The sequence below is a fragment of the Lycorma delicatula genome, chromosome 1, assembly GCF_047948215.1.
Source record: "Lycorma delicatula isolate Av1 chromosome 1, ASM4794821v1, whole genome shotgun sequence".
Classification (NCBI taxonomy): domain Eukaryota; kingdom Metazoa; phylum Arthropoda; class Insecta; order Hemiptera; family Fulgoridae; genus Lycorma; species Lycorma delicatula.
This window is the reverse complement of record NC_134455.1, coordinates 170,924,158-170,941,799: the sequence shown is the minus strand read 5'-3', so window position 1 is coordinate 170,941,799 and position 17,642 is coordinate 170,924,158. Positions and strand designations below refer to the sequence as shown.

The window sequence follows — 17,642 nt, the reverse complement described above, 5'->3', positions numbered from 1 at the left end:
TGCATCTTGTGTTATCAAAATACGGTAAAGTAGTTAACGAGATAAATCAATAAAAAATATTTTATTTATAAAATAGAGGTTTCAAAAAACCTCTACATACCAGTAAAAAAAGCCAATTATTTCTATCGCCAAAATGAAGAAAACTTAAATTCAAAATGATCCAGATTAAAACAATTGCAACCATTGTGAACATTACTTACATGCAAACTAACTAATTTATGTTTACCTCTCTGAAGTGTAAGTAATATAATACAGGCATATTTTATCAAATCAGAATTATCAACCATTACATAAAGAAAACTAAAACCTAAACAAAAAATGTTTCAACACAGCAAGAATTCAATGATGTCCAAGCTAATCTGTTTACACTACGCAATAACTTAACCAATTATGGGGATTGCTGTCTCTTATTCTGTTAAGATTTTCATTGACTGTTATGTACCTTTTTTTGTTGATAATCAATTTATTGAAGTTTTTCGTCGATGAAATCTCTATTAAAGGACACACAACTTCTAAACCAAAAATTAAGACAAATTTTTACATATAACCAAATAACGACAACATTTGGAACCCATACATAACCCAACGTTTGGAACCTACTGTTTACAAACTACATCGGAGCAATTTCTTGATCTCTACATTACAAAAATACGGCGCTAACAAAAGCTCACATTAAAATAATAAATAATTTTTTTAAATATAATTATGTTAATTCTATGATATATTGTCATAAAAATACGTGATAGCGTCGTCTAGTGAGAGGTTAGGTTAAATTGTATAAACCTTATGATGACTTGCTGCAGCAAAAATAGTTTTTTCAAAAAATAATTTAACACAAACGGTTTTCTCTACCTTTACTCAGTTTTATTATTACGTTATTTCTATTTCATTTTTAATTAAATTGTTCACTGGAACCTCAAACTGCACATCTACAAAATATAAATTTCCAAAGTAGTTAAGGTTGGTATAGCATTATAAATATATTAAACCTAAATTACTTTAGTGGCAGAAATCTGCTACTTTAAGGTTTCAAAATATAAGAATTTTCGTTTTCTTGGATATTCCAATAAATTTACATACTTTAAAACTAATCTTAAAACTGTATAAAAAAAGTGGGATACCAAATTTAGTCTACCTCACATTGGTTGAAATAATTTCCTGTTGCATCACATATTCCAGTTTACCTTTCTTTATTTTGATAGAGATCTCATCCGGTTTGATACTTATTAGAGTAAAGGTAAAGCTGTTAATTATACCTCACCAAAGAATAAGTACATCCAGTGAATGTCCCAACAAGATGTAGGATACAGTGGAACAGTACTTAGAACGTGCAACAATTCTTGAAAATATTCCTTAATCATAAATATATATTGGAGTCCTATCTGGTTTATATATATACTTTGTGTATTCTTGGAAACGATATTTATAGTCTTAGGAAATATAAATCATCATTGGAATATCCCTACTACAAGATTAGCTTTTGTACCACATAACACAGATCATCCTAGGACATGAAATGAATACTATTATTAAATACATATATAGGTTACGTTACATAATCCAATCACTAGTGGTACTTAAGTAATGAATAAATACTTTAAAAAGATAAGTTTATAATCATACTTATAAAGATCACATCAGGAAAGATAGGTAAGCAACACATGAGTATTATTGAATTATATGTAATGGTTTACAAAAATCATTTACTAATGTATTTCTATAATAGAAACTACTTTTAATAAACATATGATAATCTAGAACAAAAACTATATATTGAAGCTAACGACCCACAAAAATAACACTAAGGTAGATTCAGTATATGACAATGGTGATATCTGCTGTTAGTCAGCTTGGTAAGGTGGATTGCTGGCAGAAATTTCTTGAATAATAACAGTTTTACAGCTAGATCAAAACCATAAAATTAAAGTTATTGCTGAATTGTAATGTATATATATATATATATATATATATTTACAAGATGAAAAAAAAAGAGAAGTAAACATTTTTTTTTTAAAAAAGGAACTTAGGAATAAAAAGGTTTATACTTTTCTGCAGTGTAAAGTACAGATGTACACCATACCCAAGCACTGTAGTAAATTATTAAATATTCATCTTATTCTTGTTTTATATGAATGATTAAACAAAACCTGCTGTATACTTTCTATTTTTCCAATGAAATAAAACAATACCAATGGCAGATCCAACACATTTTGGAGTATTCAGGGTGCCCTATTATGTTCCTGGATGTTCTTTATATCCCAGGACATATATCTTACATAGTGGATGAATTTTGAACGTACCAGGAAAGTCGCATGATATATAAATAATTAAAAATAATAATTCAGATGGAACATGGACATTTCAATGCAATTATTAAAAGAAACTCTACAGTTGCATGCAGATTAATTCAAACACAGATGTATTTAATAAAAAGTAACTTAATTTAGAAAAAAAAAATCATACTGGTACAATTTGTAAATGTCTAGTAAATATTATGTCCTTTATTCTTAATCACTTCATGTAACAATTTGGCATCGATTACAAATACACTACACATTATTTTACCTTCATATACAAAATAAAGAAACTATTATAATTGGAAAAAATTTTGGATTTCAGGTTTCAATGGAAAAATTCATTTTGACCGTCCTTGAATCCATTTTGACTAGTTTCAGCGTAACGTCTGTACGTACATAGGTACGTATATATCTTGCATAACTCAAAAACAATTAGCTATAGGATGTTGAAATTTTGGATTGAAGACTACTGTAATATCTAGTTGTGCACCTTTCCTTTTGATTGCAGTTGTTGACTGGACCAAAAGTGTCCAAAAAAGCCCAAAATAAAAAAATTGGATTTTGAAGTTTTTTTTAACTGCAGTAATAAGCCCTCATTGAGATCTTTTTAATGATGTATCATAAGTGGTACTTATTTTCATTGGTTCCAGAGTTATAGCCAAATAAAATTTTAATTAATGAATTATTTGGATCTTACAAGTGGAAGTCACATCAGTTCAAATCCGACTTCATCTCCTTTTTTTTTAACTTTTTTTTATTTATTTATTAATAATTATTAACCTCTGATTGTAAAAAAAATTTACAATAAATAATAATTCAATAATAGCAATAAAAAAAATCAAACATGAAAAAATATCAGAAGTTATTAATGAAATTAAATTTTAATTTTATGTACTTTTCATTAAAAAAAAAAAAGTGTATGTGTAATTTAATAGGTGAACTAGTAAGTCATGTGGTGAAATTAAGTACATCAGATTTTTTATTCCTTCATTATGAAACCATGCTGATGTTATTGGTTTAAGGAGGTCAATTTTTGTGGTATAACTCATTTTTAGTCGTTTTTTGATATATTGTTCAAATTAAACCCAATTTTCAACGGGTTTAAGTCTGTGGAGTTGACTGACTACAAGAGCACATTAATGTTTCATTCTTTAAAAACATTTTCCATTTTTTTGACAGTATGGCATGGTACCAAATCTTGTTGGAACATTCTGTTGCCTTTTGAGAATTTGTTTTGAAGTTGTGTCACAACACTTTCCTACAGATTCTTGATATATTCATCACTTCTTTTCAACATACCATCTGCTGGAAGTAATGAACAAGGACCTTTAGAAGTGAAAAAACCCCAAAAAATTCTTTTCTTAGGATGTTTAACTGATTGCTGGATGTATTTTCATCTGATTTTCCAAAGTATGGAACCCTTTGTCCTTGAACATAGAAATGTGACTTGTCAGAAAACATAACATTTTTCCAGTGTTCTTTGATTCAGTTAACATGAGCTTTGGCCCACAAGAGCCTTTTTTGCACATTGCTGGCATTAAAAGCTGCTTTTTATCTGACCAGCTAAAAGAGCTATCTGACCAGCTGCAAGAAGTCAGCACCTGACAGTTATCGTGTGTAAATTTGTTCCACTGCTGATAATTCTCGATTTAAGTCTACAGCAAATAATTTTGGATTAAATTTATTTTTTCTTTCTAAGAACCAATCCTGTGTTAGAGTATCTTTTGTTTCATGGCCACAGTTGCCTTTCCTTTGAGGTAAAAAGAAACCAGTTTATTTAAATTGTTTTAAAATAGCATTCACTGTCCCTAGTCCAACACCACACTCAGAAGCTATTTGTCGTCATACTGGTATGCTCAGAAAGGAAACAATTTTCAAACGCTTTCTTCGAATTATGTCCATTATTAAATATTCAAAACACACAACACTAAATATATGAAAATATGATTTTGTAATAAAAAATAAAATAAAAGATCACAAATATATTTATAACATGAAAATTGCTAAATAACTTCACATTACACAGATAACTTAAAGAATAGGTGTGGTCAAGCAGTGCAGCCACAATATAGAATAAACAAAAAATTCCTTGTCTGTATTAACTTGCATGCTACTGTAGTGAGAATTTTTTGAACCTATTTCTTATATTTGGATCCAAAGGTTCCTGGGCAAGTTGGTAAATACTTGGATCAAAGGAAGCCTATTTCTGGATTGATTACCTCTCTCTCCTTCCTTATCCTTTTTTTTCTTCTTTGGATGATCGTCAGGGCTGGGTCAGCTACTGCTCTAGATCCATCTGTGGTATTATATTGGTATCTTTCAGCAGTAGCTTTCTTCTCTGTTAAAGCTTAGTGGATAGTAGCCATCTTTACTTCTGTGGAACCTAGTGGCCGAGGAGCCAAGTTTACAAATCTAATACTTAATAAAAATGTTAATCACTTATCTGACTGGTACTATGAAAATATCTAATAGAAATCAAAATATAATTTTGCATCACTTTTGGGTTTCAGAATAGTTGAGCTAATGACAGGAGATGTAATTTTTAACAACATAGCAATGAACTTGAGTAATAAGTTAAAAACAATTATTTCAAAATAAATTCAATAGCAAGATTCATACAAGACAAGAGTTATACCTAAAATAAAGAAGCAGTTTGCCTAAATAATTACATAAAATTATTAGAAATGCAATTAAACATTTTTTAAATGATTTTATATCCATTTATAGCACTTAGCATAACTTATAAAACAGCGATCTTTTTCTCTCCTTCATTCTGTAATTAAAATATAAAAATAGATCAACTAAAAAAGGATTTCTAAATATGAGACTGATACACAAAAAAAATTGTTTTAATGTTTTTCTAAGTATTACCATTTCTTGAATTGCTTTTTTGCATACATTACAGATCTGTAAATACAATTTTTCTATCACCCTTAGTTTTAAACAAATTATGATTACAAAAAAATTAAGGGAAAATAAAATTAAAATCTGTAAAATTTATAATTTTGCATGGCCATACCTATGTTAGAAAGATTTCGCTGATCCTTTTCTTTTATTAATAGCCTCAGGCACATCCAGAAATAATATCCAACAGTAATTGGCTAGCATCTTAGTATTCCATTTCCCTTTATAGCGGCTTTCCATCATCAAAATGTCTTGTTGGAAACGTTCACCGTGTTTGTTATTTACTTCTCCAAGGTTGTCTGGGAAAAAACCCAGATGTGAGTGGAGGAAATGTATTTTCCTCCACTTGGGATGTAATGTATGGGATGATGTATTTACATATGGGATGTAAAATGTATTTAAGACATATTACATCCCATAGCCCTTTATGAAGAAAGAATTTTGTTTAACAATATCGTGGTAATTGTCAGAGTTTAGTTTGCTGAGAAAAGTTTTGCAAACGTCTTTAAATGAAGCCCAAGCTGCACTTTCTACATTATTTAACATTGAGTTAAATATATCATCTTTGACCAACTCTCTTATTTGAGAACCAATAAATATTCCTTCTTTAATTTTTCCTTCACTTACATTTGGAAATTTCTGCCTGATGTACAAAAATCCAGGACTGTCCTTCTTCATTGCTTTTACAAAATTTTTCATTAGTCCTAGCTTGATATGGAGACGGGATAAAAATATTTTTGTGGGTTCAACTAAGGGCTCATAAATAATATTTTTCCCATTTGGAGTTATGTTGTCTCATTTCTTCCACTCTTTGGTAACATAATGCTTATCCCTAGCTTGGCTGGCCATTCTCAAAGAAAACACATTTATTTAGTATAACCTAACTGCGTGCCTAACAAAATAGCTATAACTTTCAAATCACCACATATGTTCCAGCTATGTTTTTATAATTTATTTTTTCAAGAACGTCTTTCAAATGTAATACCATAAGCAATTGGTGTTGAAGGATATTTGTTACCGTTGTGTAGCAGAACCACTTTAAACTTACTTGGATGAATCTATGAAAAGGCACCAGTCTTCAGGTTTATGAACTTGTCCTAAGTGTAATATAAGCTCATCAATATTTGTGCAATAAACCAAATTATTTTCATCAATAAATACTGAGAAATTTCTTCTTGTTGGCTTTGAAAGCCTGAAATTTTTATATTTTTTTGAAGTAAATTCCAACCTTGCAATCTTGATCCTAAGAGTTCAGCTTGATTTTTTGATATATTTAAATCCCTAACCAAGTCATGTAATTCATCTTGTGATATAAGATGTGGCTTATTGGAAGATAATTCAAAATCAAAATCATTGTTGTGTTCTTCAGTACTGCCTGATTTTTCATTGCTGCTTTCGAAACATACATTCACAGGTGGCGCAGGAACTGTAATAATTCCATTGTGAGGTACAGGCCTGATTGCAGATTGCAATGAAGGATATTTTACAGTATGTTTAGATTTTTTAGAAATTTCAGACGTATTTGTTAAACAAAAGTAACAATCGGTTACATGATCCTTTGGTTCATGCCAAACCATAGGTACACCAAATGGCAAAGCCTTCCGTGTACCTTTCAGCTACCCTCGTAAATATGTAGAACAATTAGTGCATACTGTATAAGGAGCCCACATTTTACCCTGATCACCAATTTTACACTGAAAGTACAAATGATATGTTTTTTTAATTAAAGGTGTAATGTTTTTTCTCTTTGATTTTACACTAAACTCACCACATACATACCACATCATTTACACAATTCAAGACATTATGACACTGCACTGTTAACAAACTTAAGACAGCAATAAGACTGGAACAAAATTAATTCATTCCTAAATCCAGTGCTTAATACAAACAACACACCTGTGTTTTCAGCTGCATGTTTTGACCTGCACAGACATGATTAATCTTGTCCATGAAGGCTTACTCTTTAGTATTATATATGATGTCATAATATGTGACTATAATATGACTTAATTCTTTGTCTAGTATTGTTTATTTATAGCTTACAAATTATGTTAACAAAGTTAAACAATAAAAATGAACTAACAAAATATGGTAATAGGAGCTTAAAATGCTAACTACATGTTGAAAAATTAAAAAAATCCTTTAATTAAAATTTAAAAATTTTTCAAAAATGGTGTTGATAGAAAGATTCTGAGTTCATATTCGTTTTTAGCCTCAAAAAAACATATTAAAATCACGTATCGCATGCTAGGAAACAAAAATCATGTTTATCAGTGTAATCCACCATATGTGCAAATGATATTCAGGATTAACACAATAAGTAAAATATCTGAATTAAAATAATCCCCACAAATTACTTTTAAGTGAGCATATTTTATCATTCAATTGACTAAAAGAATGAAAACAAAAGTGACAGGGTACAAACAAACTAAAAGAAAATAATGTTAAACTTGAACAAATTATAGGCTCAGGAGTAGATAATGCGACATAGTTTCAATTGAAAGTGAATGAATAAATTTAAAAAAAGTAATTAAGTTATGAAAGGAAATCTCATGTATAAGATAACTGTACAAAACCATGGATAACCCAAAGATATATTAGAATTATGGAAAATCATAAAAAGCAAAAGAATAAAAATGGTGAAGTAGAAAACTGTGAGACAGATGTAGTTAATACGAAACAACAATGGAAAATTTACTGATGCAGAGATTTGATAAACTAGAAAATGATATGAAGACTGTGAAGCACATGTATAAAAATGAGAGAAAAGTTTGGAGAAATGAAACCAAAAGTATTAATATCAGATATCTGAATGAAAACCACTATTAGAAAAAATGAAGTGCTAACAGCTGCTAACCTGTTAGGTGAAGAGCTAACAGGAATATACAGAAAGACTATACAGAGCAGAAAAGTTATCACATGAAGTCTTGAAAGAGGCAAAATATATTTTTATAGTCATTAAAGAAGAATATTATGCAATTGGTGTGATAAGATTTCAAAAAGACGTAATCAGAAGTAAAGCAATAGGAATAGATACTATCAGAATTACTGTCTTATTTAAGAAAAACAAAACTGACTAGACTTAGTACATAAGCATTACAACTGTCGAAACTGCAGTAATAATCGCAGATGTAATGAAGTGTAGTTGCTACCTTACAAAGAAAGCAGAAACATGTAAGTTAGATGAGGACTATCATATTATCAATCTGATATCTCATACATAAAAAATACACAGTAAGATAAGAGGGATGTATTGTATATCCATCCGCTAGGAATTCGCATTTAAGAAAGTTAGATGTAATTCATAATAGCGGAATAAGATATGGGACAGGCGCTTTCCACACAAGTCCGGCGACTAGTCTAATGTCCAAAGCCGGAATAATGCCACTTTTGTTAAGATATGCAGCGAACGTATGGGTTTTTTCTGTTCATATAAATAACAAACTTTTTATGAATCATCCTTTTCTTTCTTTTTCCTGTTTAGCCTCTGGTAACTACCATTTAGATAATACTTCAGAGGATGAATGAGGATGATATGTATGAGTGTGAATGAAGTGTAGTCTTGTACATTCTCAGTTCGACCATACCTGAGATGTATGGGTAATTGAAACCTAACCACCAAAGAACACCGGTATCCACAATCTAGTATTCAAGTCCGTGTAAAAATAGCTGGCTTTACTAGGACTTGAACGCTGGAAAATCTCGACTTCCAAATCTGCTGATTTGGGAAGACGCGTTCACCACTAGACCAACCCAGTGGGTTTTAAGAATCATCCTATGGCTGCATTATATGAACATCGTGCTACCTATTCCAGACCAGCCTGAATTAGGTACCACGAATTAAGAAGAAAACACAAAATTGCTATTCCAAATACATTAGCAATTTCTAAGAGAGAAATACCGCCATGGCTCTTGCCAGTGGTAAACACAAGGTTGGATCTCTCTCAGGAAGAAATAAGAAATAAGCCAGCAATGATCATCTAACAGGAATTTTTTGCAACCGTCGGTAACTACGAAGAGCATATCAGAAGAAGATAATGATATTGTATTGACTTATATTTTTACTTTCATGTTCTTGAGAATTTTATCACAAATTTTAAGATCAGGGCCCTTTACACCCCATAAGTGTCGTTTTTTGTTGTTGCGTCTTAATGTTTTTGTGTAGTTTGTGCTTTTAAATAAAATGTAAGGGCCCTTTACACCCTTACATATGACGACCCTGATGGTGATACTAACCTCGTTTTAAGAATTTGACGAGGGTTAATGACCTTAGCTGTCGATGCCCGTAAAATACAAAAAAAAAAAATAAATAAAAAATAATAATAATTATAATAATAAAATTAAAATCATTTATGTAACATACATTTTATTATAAAGGACATAAATAATTGTCAAAAAGTATTTATTTAAAATGGAAATAACAGTATCAGTGTATAATTATAAAATAAAACATATTGTCTAATCAATACTAACTGAAATACAAATAATTTATAAAATAAATCTGTTCATTATAATTCTATAGACTTTCAAAAGTGTTGAAAGTTCATGCAAATTTAAAATTTCACCAAACGAAGGTAGTTCAATGTAACTGCAAATGAACTGTACAGTAACAAAATATAAACGCTTCTGATGTGCTAATGTATGATACAGAATTAACACTAACATGCTGATCTCAACCAGTAGAGAGAGAAAAGCCGTTACTATGTACTACAATGTGCATGCATGTCATCAGCAGGTTGCACATATGCATAGACCATGCACCTACTATTGCTCAGCACTGAATGTGTTAAAACGCTAAGTCTTTTAAATCATATAGCATGTAAATAACATTTTATACTTATGCATTATTTATTATATCACCCAGATTCTTAGTATACCACACTTTACTATTTAGCAGGTTTCACAGCTCCTGAGTTTTATTTATATTCAATTTTATTGCAATTGAATATATTTTTTAAATATTATGTTTTTAAATGTTACAATGATTTTCAGGATTTGAAAACAAATCAAACTTACCTTTTTCGATCACTAAAAAGCTTGTCTCTCACTCCATTACAACAAAAAGAGAAAAGTACTGACACCAGCTTGTTGTTACTTTGTAAATAACTAGATAAATTGAACACACATTATAAAAAGTGTGATAATGTAATAAACAAATAAAAAAAAACAATAAAAATTCAAACAATCCTTTATTATAAAAAAAAGATGAAATATAAATAACACCAAATTGGAGAAAAAGTAAAACAGATTTTTCTTTACAGTATTACTGTTTAAAATAGTAATGATCTGTGTTAATAAATATCAACTATTAGGAAACACTTTATAGTTACCAAAATATACTGATCATGCACAGGTTGTGCAAGCAAAAAACAAGTTTCAGAATTTAAAAAGATTAAGATCTGATTGTAATTATACATCAGACAATCACAAAATAGCCAAACTATAAACAAAAAAAACCGTTTTATAAGAATCTCTCCATTATTTTTGTAAATTCCTACACCATGATCTCTCCCTTGATTTCAATTCTTGTTAAGCAAAAAATAGCAACATCACAATCCCTGTTTTATTTTTTACAATATTTTCCAATAAATACAATTGTAATTTCATCATTTGCTTTTTTAGTAATAACAAATAAAAAAGGATGATCTGCTTTAAATTCTTCAGGATAAATTACCTTGCGTAATGAAAGTTTTAGTACTGGAATCATACAAACCAAAAAGAACAAATTAGTGTAGTACGTTTGCTTTATGTGAAGTTAATTCTATATCAAGATTCTACAAGGAAATGATTTTTAATACATAAAGTCATTTTTAAACACACCTTTACGCAACACTATACATCACAGTTCAATGCAGTGTACTAGTTCAAATATACATTTATGCATAAATACAATACCTGCAGATAATGGAAAATGTACTCAGGGTAAAGCACTTGTGTAGTGAACATAGAAAATAAAATAGTAAGACTATAATAAAATAAACAATATGTGCATAAGGGAATCATAGTGAAGGAAAACAAGCTATTTACTCTAATTTCTTTGAAAAGACTGCTACTTAAAGTGGATTTCAGTAAAACTGTGAAAAATATGTTTGTTATTGTAAAAATGGAAAGAAAAATAAATAGACATGGTATGTATATTCCCGAGTGTGTGTATGTTGTTTTAACAGCATGCCTTGTCAAGGTTTTTAACATAATTCAGTCAATTACATTTTGTAAATCTGTAATGTGTCATATGTTTCACTCTAATTCATTGAGATAAATGACATAAGTTATCTGATATAATTATTGTAAATTCTGCTAACATAAACCACTTAGTACAGACTACTGAGATTAGACATTTCTTACCTTAATTTTATCATGATAGTACTTTTGCGAGTCTCTGCATCCTCAGTCATGATTGAATTCATTTTATTAAATTGCACATTAAAAATTAACAATATACTGTGTCACTAAAATAAAATCATGCAAATTGTGTAATGCTTGTTACAAAACTAATATAATAAAATCTACACATTAATTTATTGTATGAGTGCTGTTATCTGTTGCTGTTTTTATAAGAATGTCTCCCTCAAAATAGTGTCTGATGGTTTATCAAATTGAAATTTTGTTTTTATATATATAAAATATATTTTGATGAAATAATAATAAAAACAATATTATAATATAATATAAATAGATAATAAAGTTGTTACATATATATTATATATAATATTTTTCAATATTTTTTATTTTACAATTAACAATTTTTTATTTTTATTTTACAATAAAATAAGATTAACACATTCACTGCTGGTGATGCCATGGTAGCGTCATAGATGGGGATTGCTTTGTGTGCATAACATCGCCTATGCGTCAAGAGTAAGGCATTATTTTATCCTCTTCTTCTCTTTGTCAGCATCTGGTAAGGGTTTTGTTATTGTGCATTAGCAAAGAGAAGTGATTTTTTGGTTTGATTGTGTAGTTTGTTTTTACTTTTTTGTTGTTTTATACTAATTTGTTCAACAGAAATAGTTTTTTTTTAATTTCTTGGAGATTGTTTTACAGAGAATCAGGTCAGTACAATTTAAAAAAAAAATTCTATATACATATTTTTTATTAATTTATTTTAAAAATAAATATTGACTTAATAACAAGAAATATTAAGAAAATATTTTTTTCTTTTTTAAAAATTCTTCAAAAATAAACAATTACTTTTTCAGTATTGTAATTGTATAATAATAAAGTATAAAAAAGTCTAGTTTACTTATAAAATTACACAATCATAGCTTTGTTATTTTATAAAATCTGTTTTTGACCTGATTTTTTTTTAGGCCCTTATTCATAACTCCCAACTTTTTATTTTATCTTGAAGAAATTTTTGTGAAGTATAATACAATATGCCTTCATTTTTTAGGTTTATTTTCTTTAAATTTTCATTGCATATTGAAATATGCATAAAATTATATTCTAATTGGTTTAGTTTTCCTTTAGATTTAAGAACTTTTAAAATTAAAAAAATTAGATTTTACTTAAAAATGGAATGTGATATTATTAGCATGCTAAAAAATGCTTATAATTTTGTAATATCAATATTGCAAATTTTTACTTTAGTTTCTTGATTTTTATTTGTTTCAAAATGGAATCGCAGTCTTCCATTTCTGTGACCAGCAACTTTCACAAAAGAAAATGACAAAATTGAATCTGATGAAGTCCTCATATTAGATTAACAACTACTTTTTTAAATTATACTTTTAACAACTATTTCTTTCCAAGTATGTTAGATATTGAGATATGTAATGTGTGAACATTTCTTAGAATTTAAGTATTTTAAAATAATAAGTCTTAACAATTTTTTGATAAAGGCTATATTTTTATGATAACCTGAAAAATAATTATTAGGATATAGTAAATAAATTTATTAATTTTACAGTAAAATGCAGGCTGTTGGTGACAAAATTTATTAGTTACTATAATCTTTGTTAATTGTTCTAATTTTCAAAAACTGTAATCTATAATCATAGTTACCTGTTCTAATAAAAGCTATTTTCACGTAACTAATAGTAGGCCTATATATATTGTAAAGTATGAAAATTAATTACCATTTATCTTCTAATACTTATGTCATTTTTATTGCAAATCAGAAAATTATTTCTCAGAAAAGAAAATATTTCAATGTAAATAAAGAAATTTTTTTTGGGAAATGATATTTAAATTTCAGTAAATTATAACCTTATAAGACTTCCTAACATTGGTCTGATGCAATATTCAACCTTAGATTTTAAAAACCATTGAATAATATTCAAGAACAAATGGAAAAATATAGGCCAAAAAACAATGTACCAGGCGGGTGCACAACTGCACGAGTCATACATATGTCACTTGATGGTCATGCACATGTGTTGTCACCACCTATTTTCAAGGTTCCAAAACTTGTAGACTTAATAAACTAGATATATATGCTAGTGTTTTATACTAATACAATTTATTTTTTTAAAAAATCAGCACAGCAGGTATGAAGAGAAAATACTTTGCAGGGAATTTCTTAATAGTCAGATCTACAAAACTTGCAAACGTAATTTCAATTTTTCACTGACAATATAATTTGACTAACCTGTAGCTGCTGCTGCAACTGTTCCCTCCTCATCGACTGAAATAAAAGCCTTCTGCACAACCTTACTCACAGAGAGTGGTAGGTCAGAAATACCAGAAAAATTTGCATAACGAGAAAACATTGTTTTAATACCAAACTGTAATGAAAAAAAAACAATCAAATCATGTTTATGGGTTACCATAATTATAAATTTAAAAAAAAATTATAAACAGAAATAAAAAAATACAAAATGAAAAATCAGCATGTACTTTTAAGATTAAAATGTAATTAATTTTATTAATAATAAAATAAAGAACTAATAAAAAATAACATTTTTTGGCATACAAAAGCATCTGCTGTATGGGATATATTTTAGAAATCAAAATGGTTCGTAAATATTATTCGGTTTAGCTGATCACTAATTGTTGTCAATGTGTTACCATGGTCACAAAGTAGAAAATATTTCATAAAATAAAACTGGTGCAGAATTGTAATAACCCAAATTAATTATTTTATTTAAATACAAAATCTGTATCGAGCTATTTTTAACATGTATCATTTAAATTTAAAAATTAAGTATTAAAAAATTCTATTTTAACAATTTTTTTTGTAAGAAAAATCTCTTGAAATTAAATAAAAATAATATTAAGGCCAAAAATGATCTCTCAACTTGTAAAGTTCCCATGAATTTACCTGAGTTTTTAGCATACAGTATGTTCCAGGAGGCAAAGAAATTATTGGTATACTGCTCTGTTAAAATAATGAAAATATTCATGTCAACATTCTTTCAGAATTTTTTTCATTTATCTGAGAAAAAATTACAAAAATTAAACAGATATAAAAAACAGTTTCTTCAATTTTTTAAAGTATTTAAGTTTTGCAAAAAAAAAATAACAGGAAGCATGGCAAATGAATATTGAAGTTGGATTTTCAATAAGAAAAATAGTGCAGAAAAAACTATGCTGAATATTTGTCTGTTACTGATTTTATTACTGATTTGGTAATCCATTATTTTGCCACTAGGGATGGTATTATCCTACAAATAAGATTATTAATCATTGTTCTACATTATCTTACAATGAGTTACTATTTTATTTAAAGTTGTGTGGCAATGATGAAAATGATTACGTTATACTTCATCAATTTTTATTTACAAGTTAACTTTCAGAATAAAATTCAATGTGAATTAGAAATAATTTAATGAATGTGCGTTAGTAATTATGCTGTAAGTTCCTTGGTTTTCAAAGCTGTATTTAGACAGAAACTATACTCTCTCTATACTCTCTCTCTTGTCTAATACTCTCTCTTTCAGAGAGTATTTAGACAATGAAACTACAATAACAGTTATTTCGTAATGAGGAACACACATATAAGCTTCATTTACGATTTTCTTAATTGTAATGCTAAATAAGATCTTGAGGAGTAATGTTGTTGATTTCCTGACTGAATTATTCCTAATAAGACTTTTATTCCTAATAATACTATTCCTAATAATGTATTTACAATTATTCATGGGCAAATGCAGGAAATAAAATCACAGTAACTTAAAAATGTTAAAGAAATGGCTTTAAGATTATCTGCATGTTTGAATATTTGACTAAAAGTTTGTGGCAAACATTACACAAAGAAGGCCTGTATCAATGTCATCATCGACCTGTTCAATATCTAGATAATGATTATTATCAGCGATTGAATTACTTAACAGAAAATGTGGCTATTTTTTTATTTGTGAAATTTGTAGTAGCATATGAAAAATGCCATCCCTGGCTGGGATTCGAACCTAGGAGCTCTGGATGAAAGGCTGAGATGCTACCATTCCGCCACAGACTTATCAGTAATCTTTAAAAAAAGAAGAATCATTTATCTTTGATAGAATAAGCAATACAAAGAACTTTTGCAACAATAACAATTTTTTTTAAAACAAATTAAAATAATTTCCCCTGCTCTTTTTCAATAAATGTCTGGTATAGTAAAATGCGGAATGTTCTTAACACACTATACTTCATTTTTTAAATCAGTATCATAGGTAATAATTTAGGCAATTCCTAAACTTTCTTCAAAATGGCTACTACAACTTTTAGAAGGCATCTTATTAATGACATGAACATTACTCTGTTGGTCTATTTCCAACTAAATTTTTACCACTCTGTAATTCATTGTCTGAAAAGAACATTTCCCAGTGGTCTATTGGCCAAGACAGGCAACATGCATTGCCAGCCAGCTCACCTGATTGAAATCTCACAATTTCTTTTTATAAACATATGAAAGCATTACAACCTGTATAAGCCTAAAAGTCAGAGAATCTAAATCAACTTTTACAATGAATTTTTTCTGCAGAAAAAAGCAAGAACAGCCAAAGAATGCTGAAGATCTCATCCGTAACTGCTGAGCTGAAATGTAAATTTAGGTAACTGGCTAACAATTTGAACAGTTAACGTAAAAAATATGATTTTACAATAGAAATTAACTTATGAAATAATAATATTGGTTTTTTAATGAAATTATTTTAATATCAGCTACAGATTTTGACATGAATATTATGTATAGCATTATTAAAACAATATTGCATAATAATGATTACGACTTTTTTTTTTTACTTGCTTTTCTTCAACTCCCAATGTTATTTTTCATGTTTGTTCCCAGATCTTGCAACCTTAATTTAACGTACTTCCTGACATTGCCTACAGCTGAAATTTTATACACTCACTAAGGTCGGGTGACAGTACAATATTCTACCATTACTTCTGCAAACAATCCTCCTGTACAGGAGTAAATTAAGGGTGCCGATGTAAAAAATTGTAAAATCTGCAAAACGGTTATGTATGACTAAAAAGTATAAACCAAGTTTTTAAAACTTTTGTAATATTACTTTAAATACAACTTATGTACTTATTTATTTGTGACATGTTTACTGATAATTTTTTTTATACAAATTTATTCAAAATCAATTTAATACTTTATAAGATTTGTAACAGAAATTCTTTGCTTTTTATTAGTTTGTGATTTTTTTTACAAAAATGTGAAAAGTTGCATTTTCTGGTTATTTTTATGGCACTTCATAGAAATTTCCCAAAAAACGTATTCAATCATAATACTGAAACCACTTTATTTTATTCTTTATGTAAATTTAACCCTTTATAATTTGCATTCACATAAGTACAGCACTGCACTGTTTTTCCTGTGAAACAAAAAAATTGAAAATTCTAGTTATTGTTCTCCAAACTATGATTAAAATAAGTCTTATTTAATAAACACTGTTAAATAGAAGGATTAAAAAATAATTTTAAGTTTGATGTGTTAAATTTGTAACAATTTTCTGAAAATGATGATGTCAATATCAATAAATATTTATTAAATAAAACAGAAGATATTTTGGTAATTAGTTAATTATTCTTAATAATTTAAATTTCAGCAGAAGAAAATGTGTGTGTATAAATGAATAAAAAATTTGAGTACCATTTTAAAATTCGTAAATAAAAATGAAATTTATGTAAAGCTGCTTTAAATTTAATAGCTTAAAGCCAAAAAATTTTTTAAATATACAACACAAAATGAAGATTTTCAAGTAGACTATGCAAGTATTAATTTTTTATTAGTCTTTTACGTTAAATCAGTCTTACTGAAAAATTACTGATTTTGTGAAGTGTATTCAACTTTTACTCCCTCTCTATGAATCATGAGACCGCCGATGGTGGGAGGGCTTGAGTGCTCAGTGATACAGAGTAGCTGGTCCAAAGGTGCAACCATATCGGAGAGGTATCTATTGAGAGCCAGAGTAAGGAATGATTCCTGAAAGAGGGTAGCAGCTCTTTCAGTAGTTGTTAAAGGTGTAGATACGGACGACTTAAATGGCCATATTAACATCACTC

The 17,642-nt window shown here is 28.5% G+C and overlaps 2 protein-coding genes and 1 long non-coding RNA gene across 15 annotated transcripts in view; 1 reads left to right on the top strand and 2 right to left on the bottom strand.

Annotated features, from left to right (window-relative positions):
- The window catches only part of LOC142325473 (leukocyte elastase inhibitor-like), a 154,028-nt gene extending 153,472 nt beyond the window's left edge, over nucleotides 1-556 (bottom strand). For 5 of the 11 annotated variants that reach the window (XM_075367286.1, XM_075367335.1, XM_075367352.1 and 2 more), the window contains exon 1: nucleotides 227-382. In XM_075367286.1, the coding sequence (XP_075223401.1) occupies nucleotides 227-287 (61 nt within the window). In that variant the 5' untranslated portion in view covers nucleotides 288-382. The other 6 variants (XM_075367375.1, XM_075367359.1, XM_075367383.1 and 3 more) reach the window with 3 other exon arrangements.
- Nucleotides 2-17,002, top strand: LOC142325539 (uncharacterized). 2 transcript variants are annotated; one of them, XR_012756563.1, is made up of 4 exons: nucleotides 100-237; nucleotides 2,620-2,697; nucleotides 11,978-12,105; nucleotides 16,417-17,002. It is a non-coding gene; the product is annotated as an uncharacterized LOC142325539 (long non-coding RNA). The 2 variants fall into 2 exon arrangements; XR_012756562.1 differs by lacking the exon at nucleotides 11,978-12,105 and having other exon boundaries at nucleotides 2-237.
- Nucleotides 10,375-17,642, bottom strand: part of LOC142325523 (leukocyte elastase inhibitor-like) — a 41,343-nt gene continuing 34,075 nt past the window's right edge. For both annotated transcript variants that reach the window (XM_075367393.1, XM_075367400.1), the window contains 2 exons: nucleotides 13,795-13,930; nucleotides 10,375-10,901 (listed from right to left, as the gene is read on the bottom strand). In XM_075367393.1, coding sequence (XP_075223508.1) covers nucleotides 10,768-10,901; nucleotides 13,795-13,930 — 270 coding nt within the window. In that variant the 3' untranslated portion in view covers nucleotides 10,375-10,767. The remainder of the gene's footprint in view (nucleotides 10,902-13,794; nucleotides 13,931-17,642) is intronic.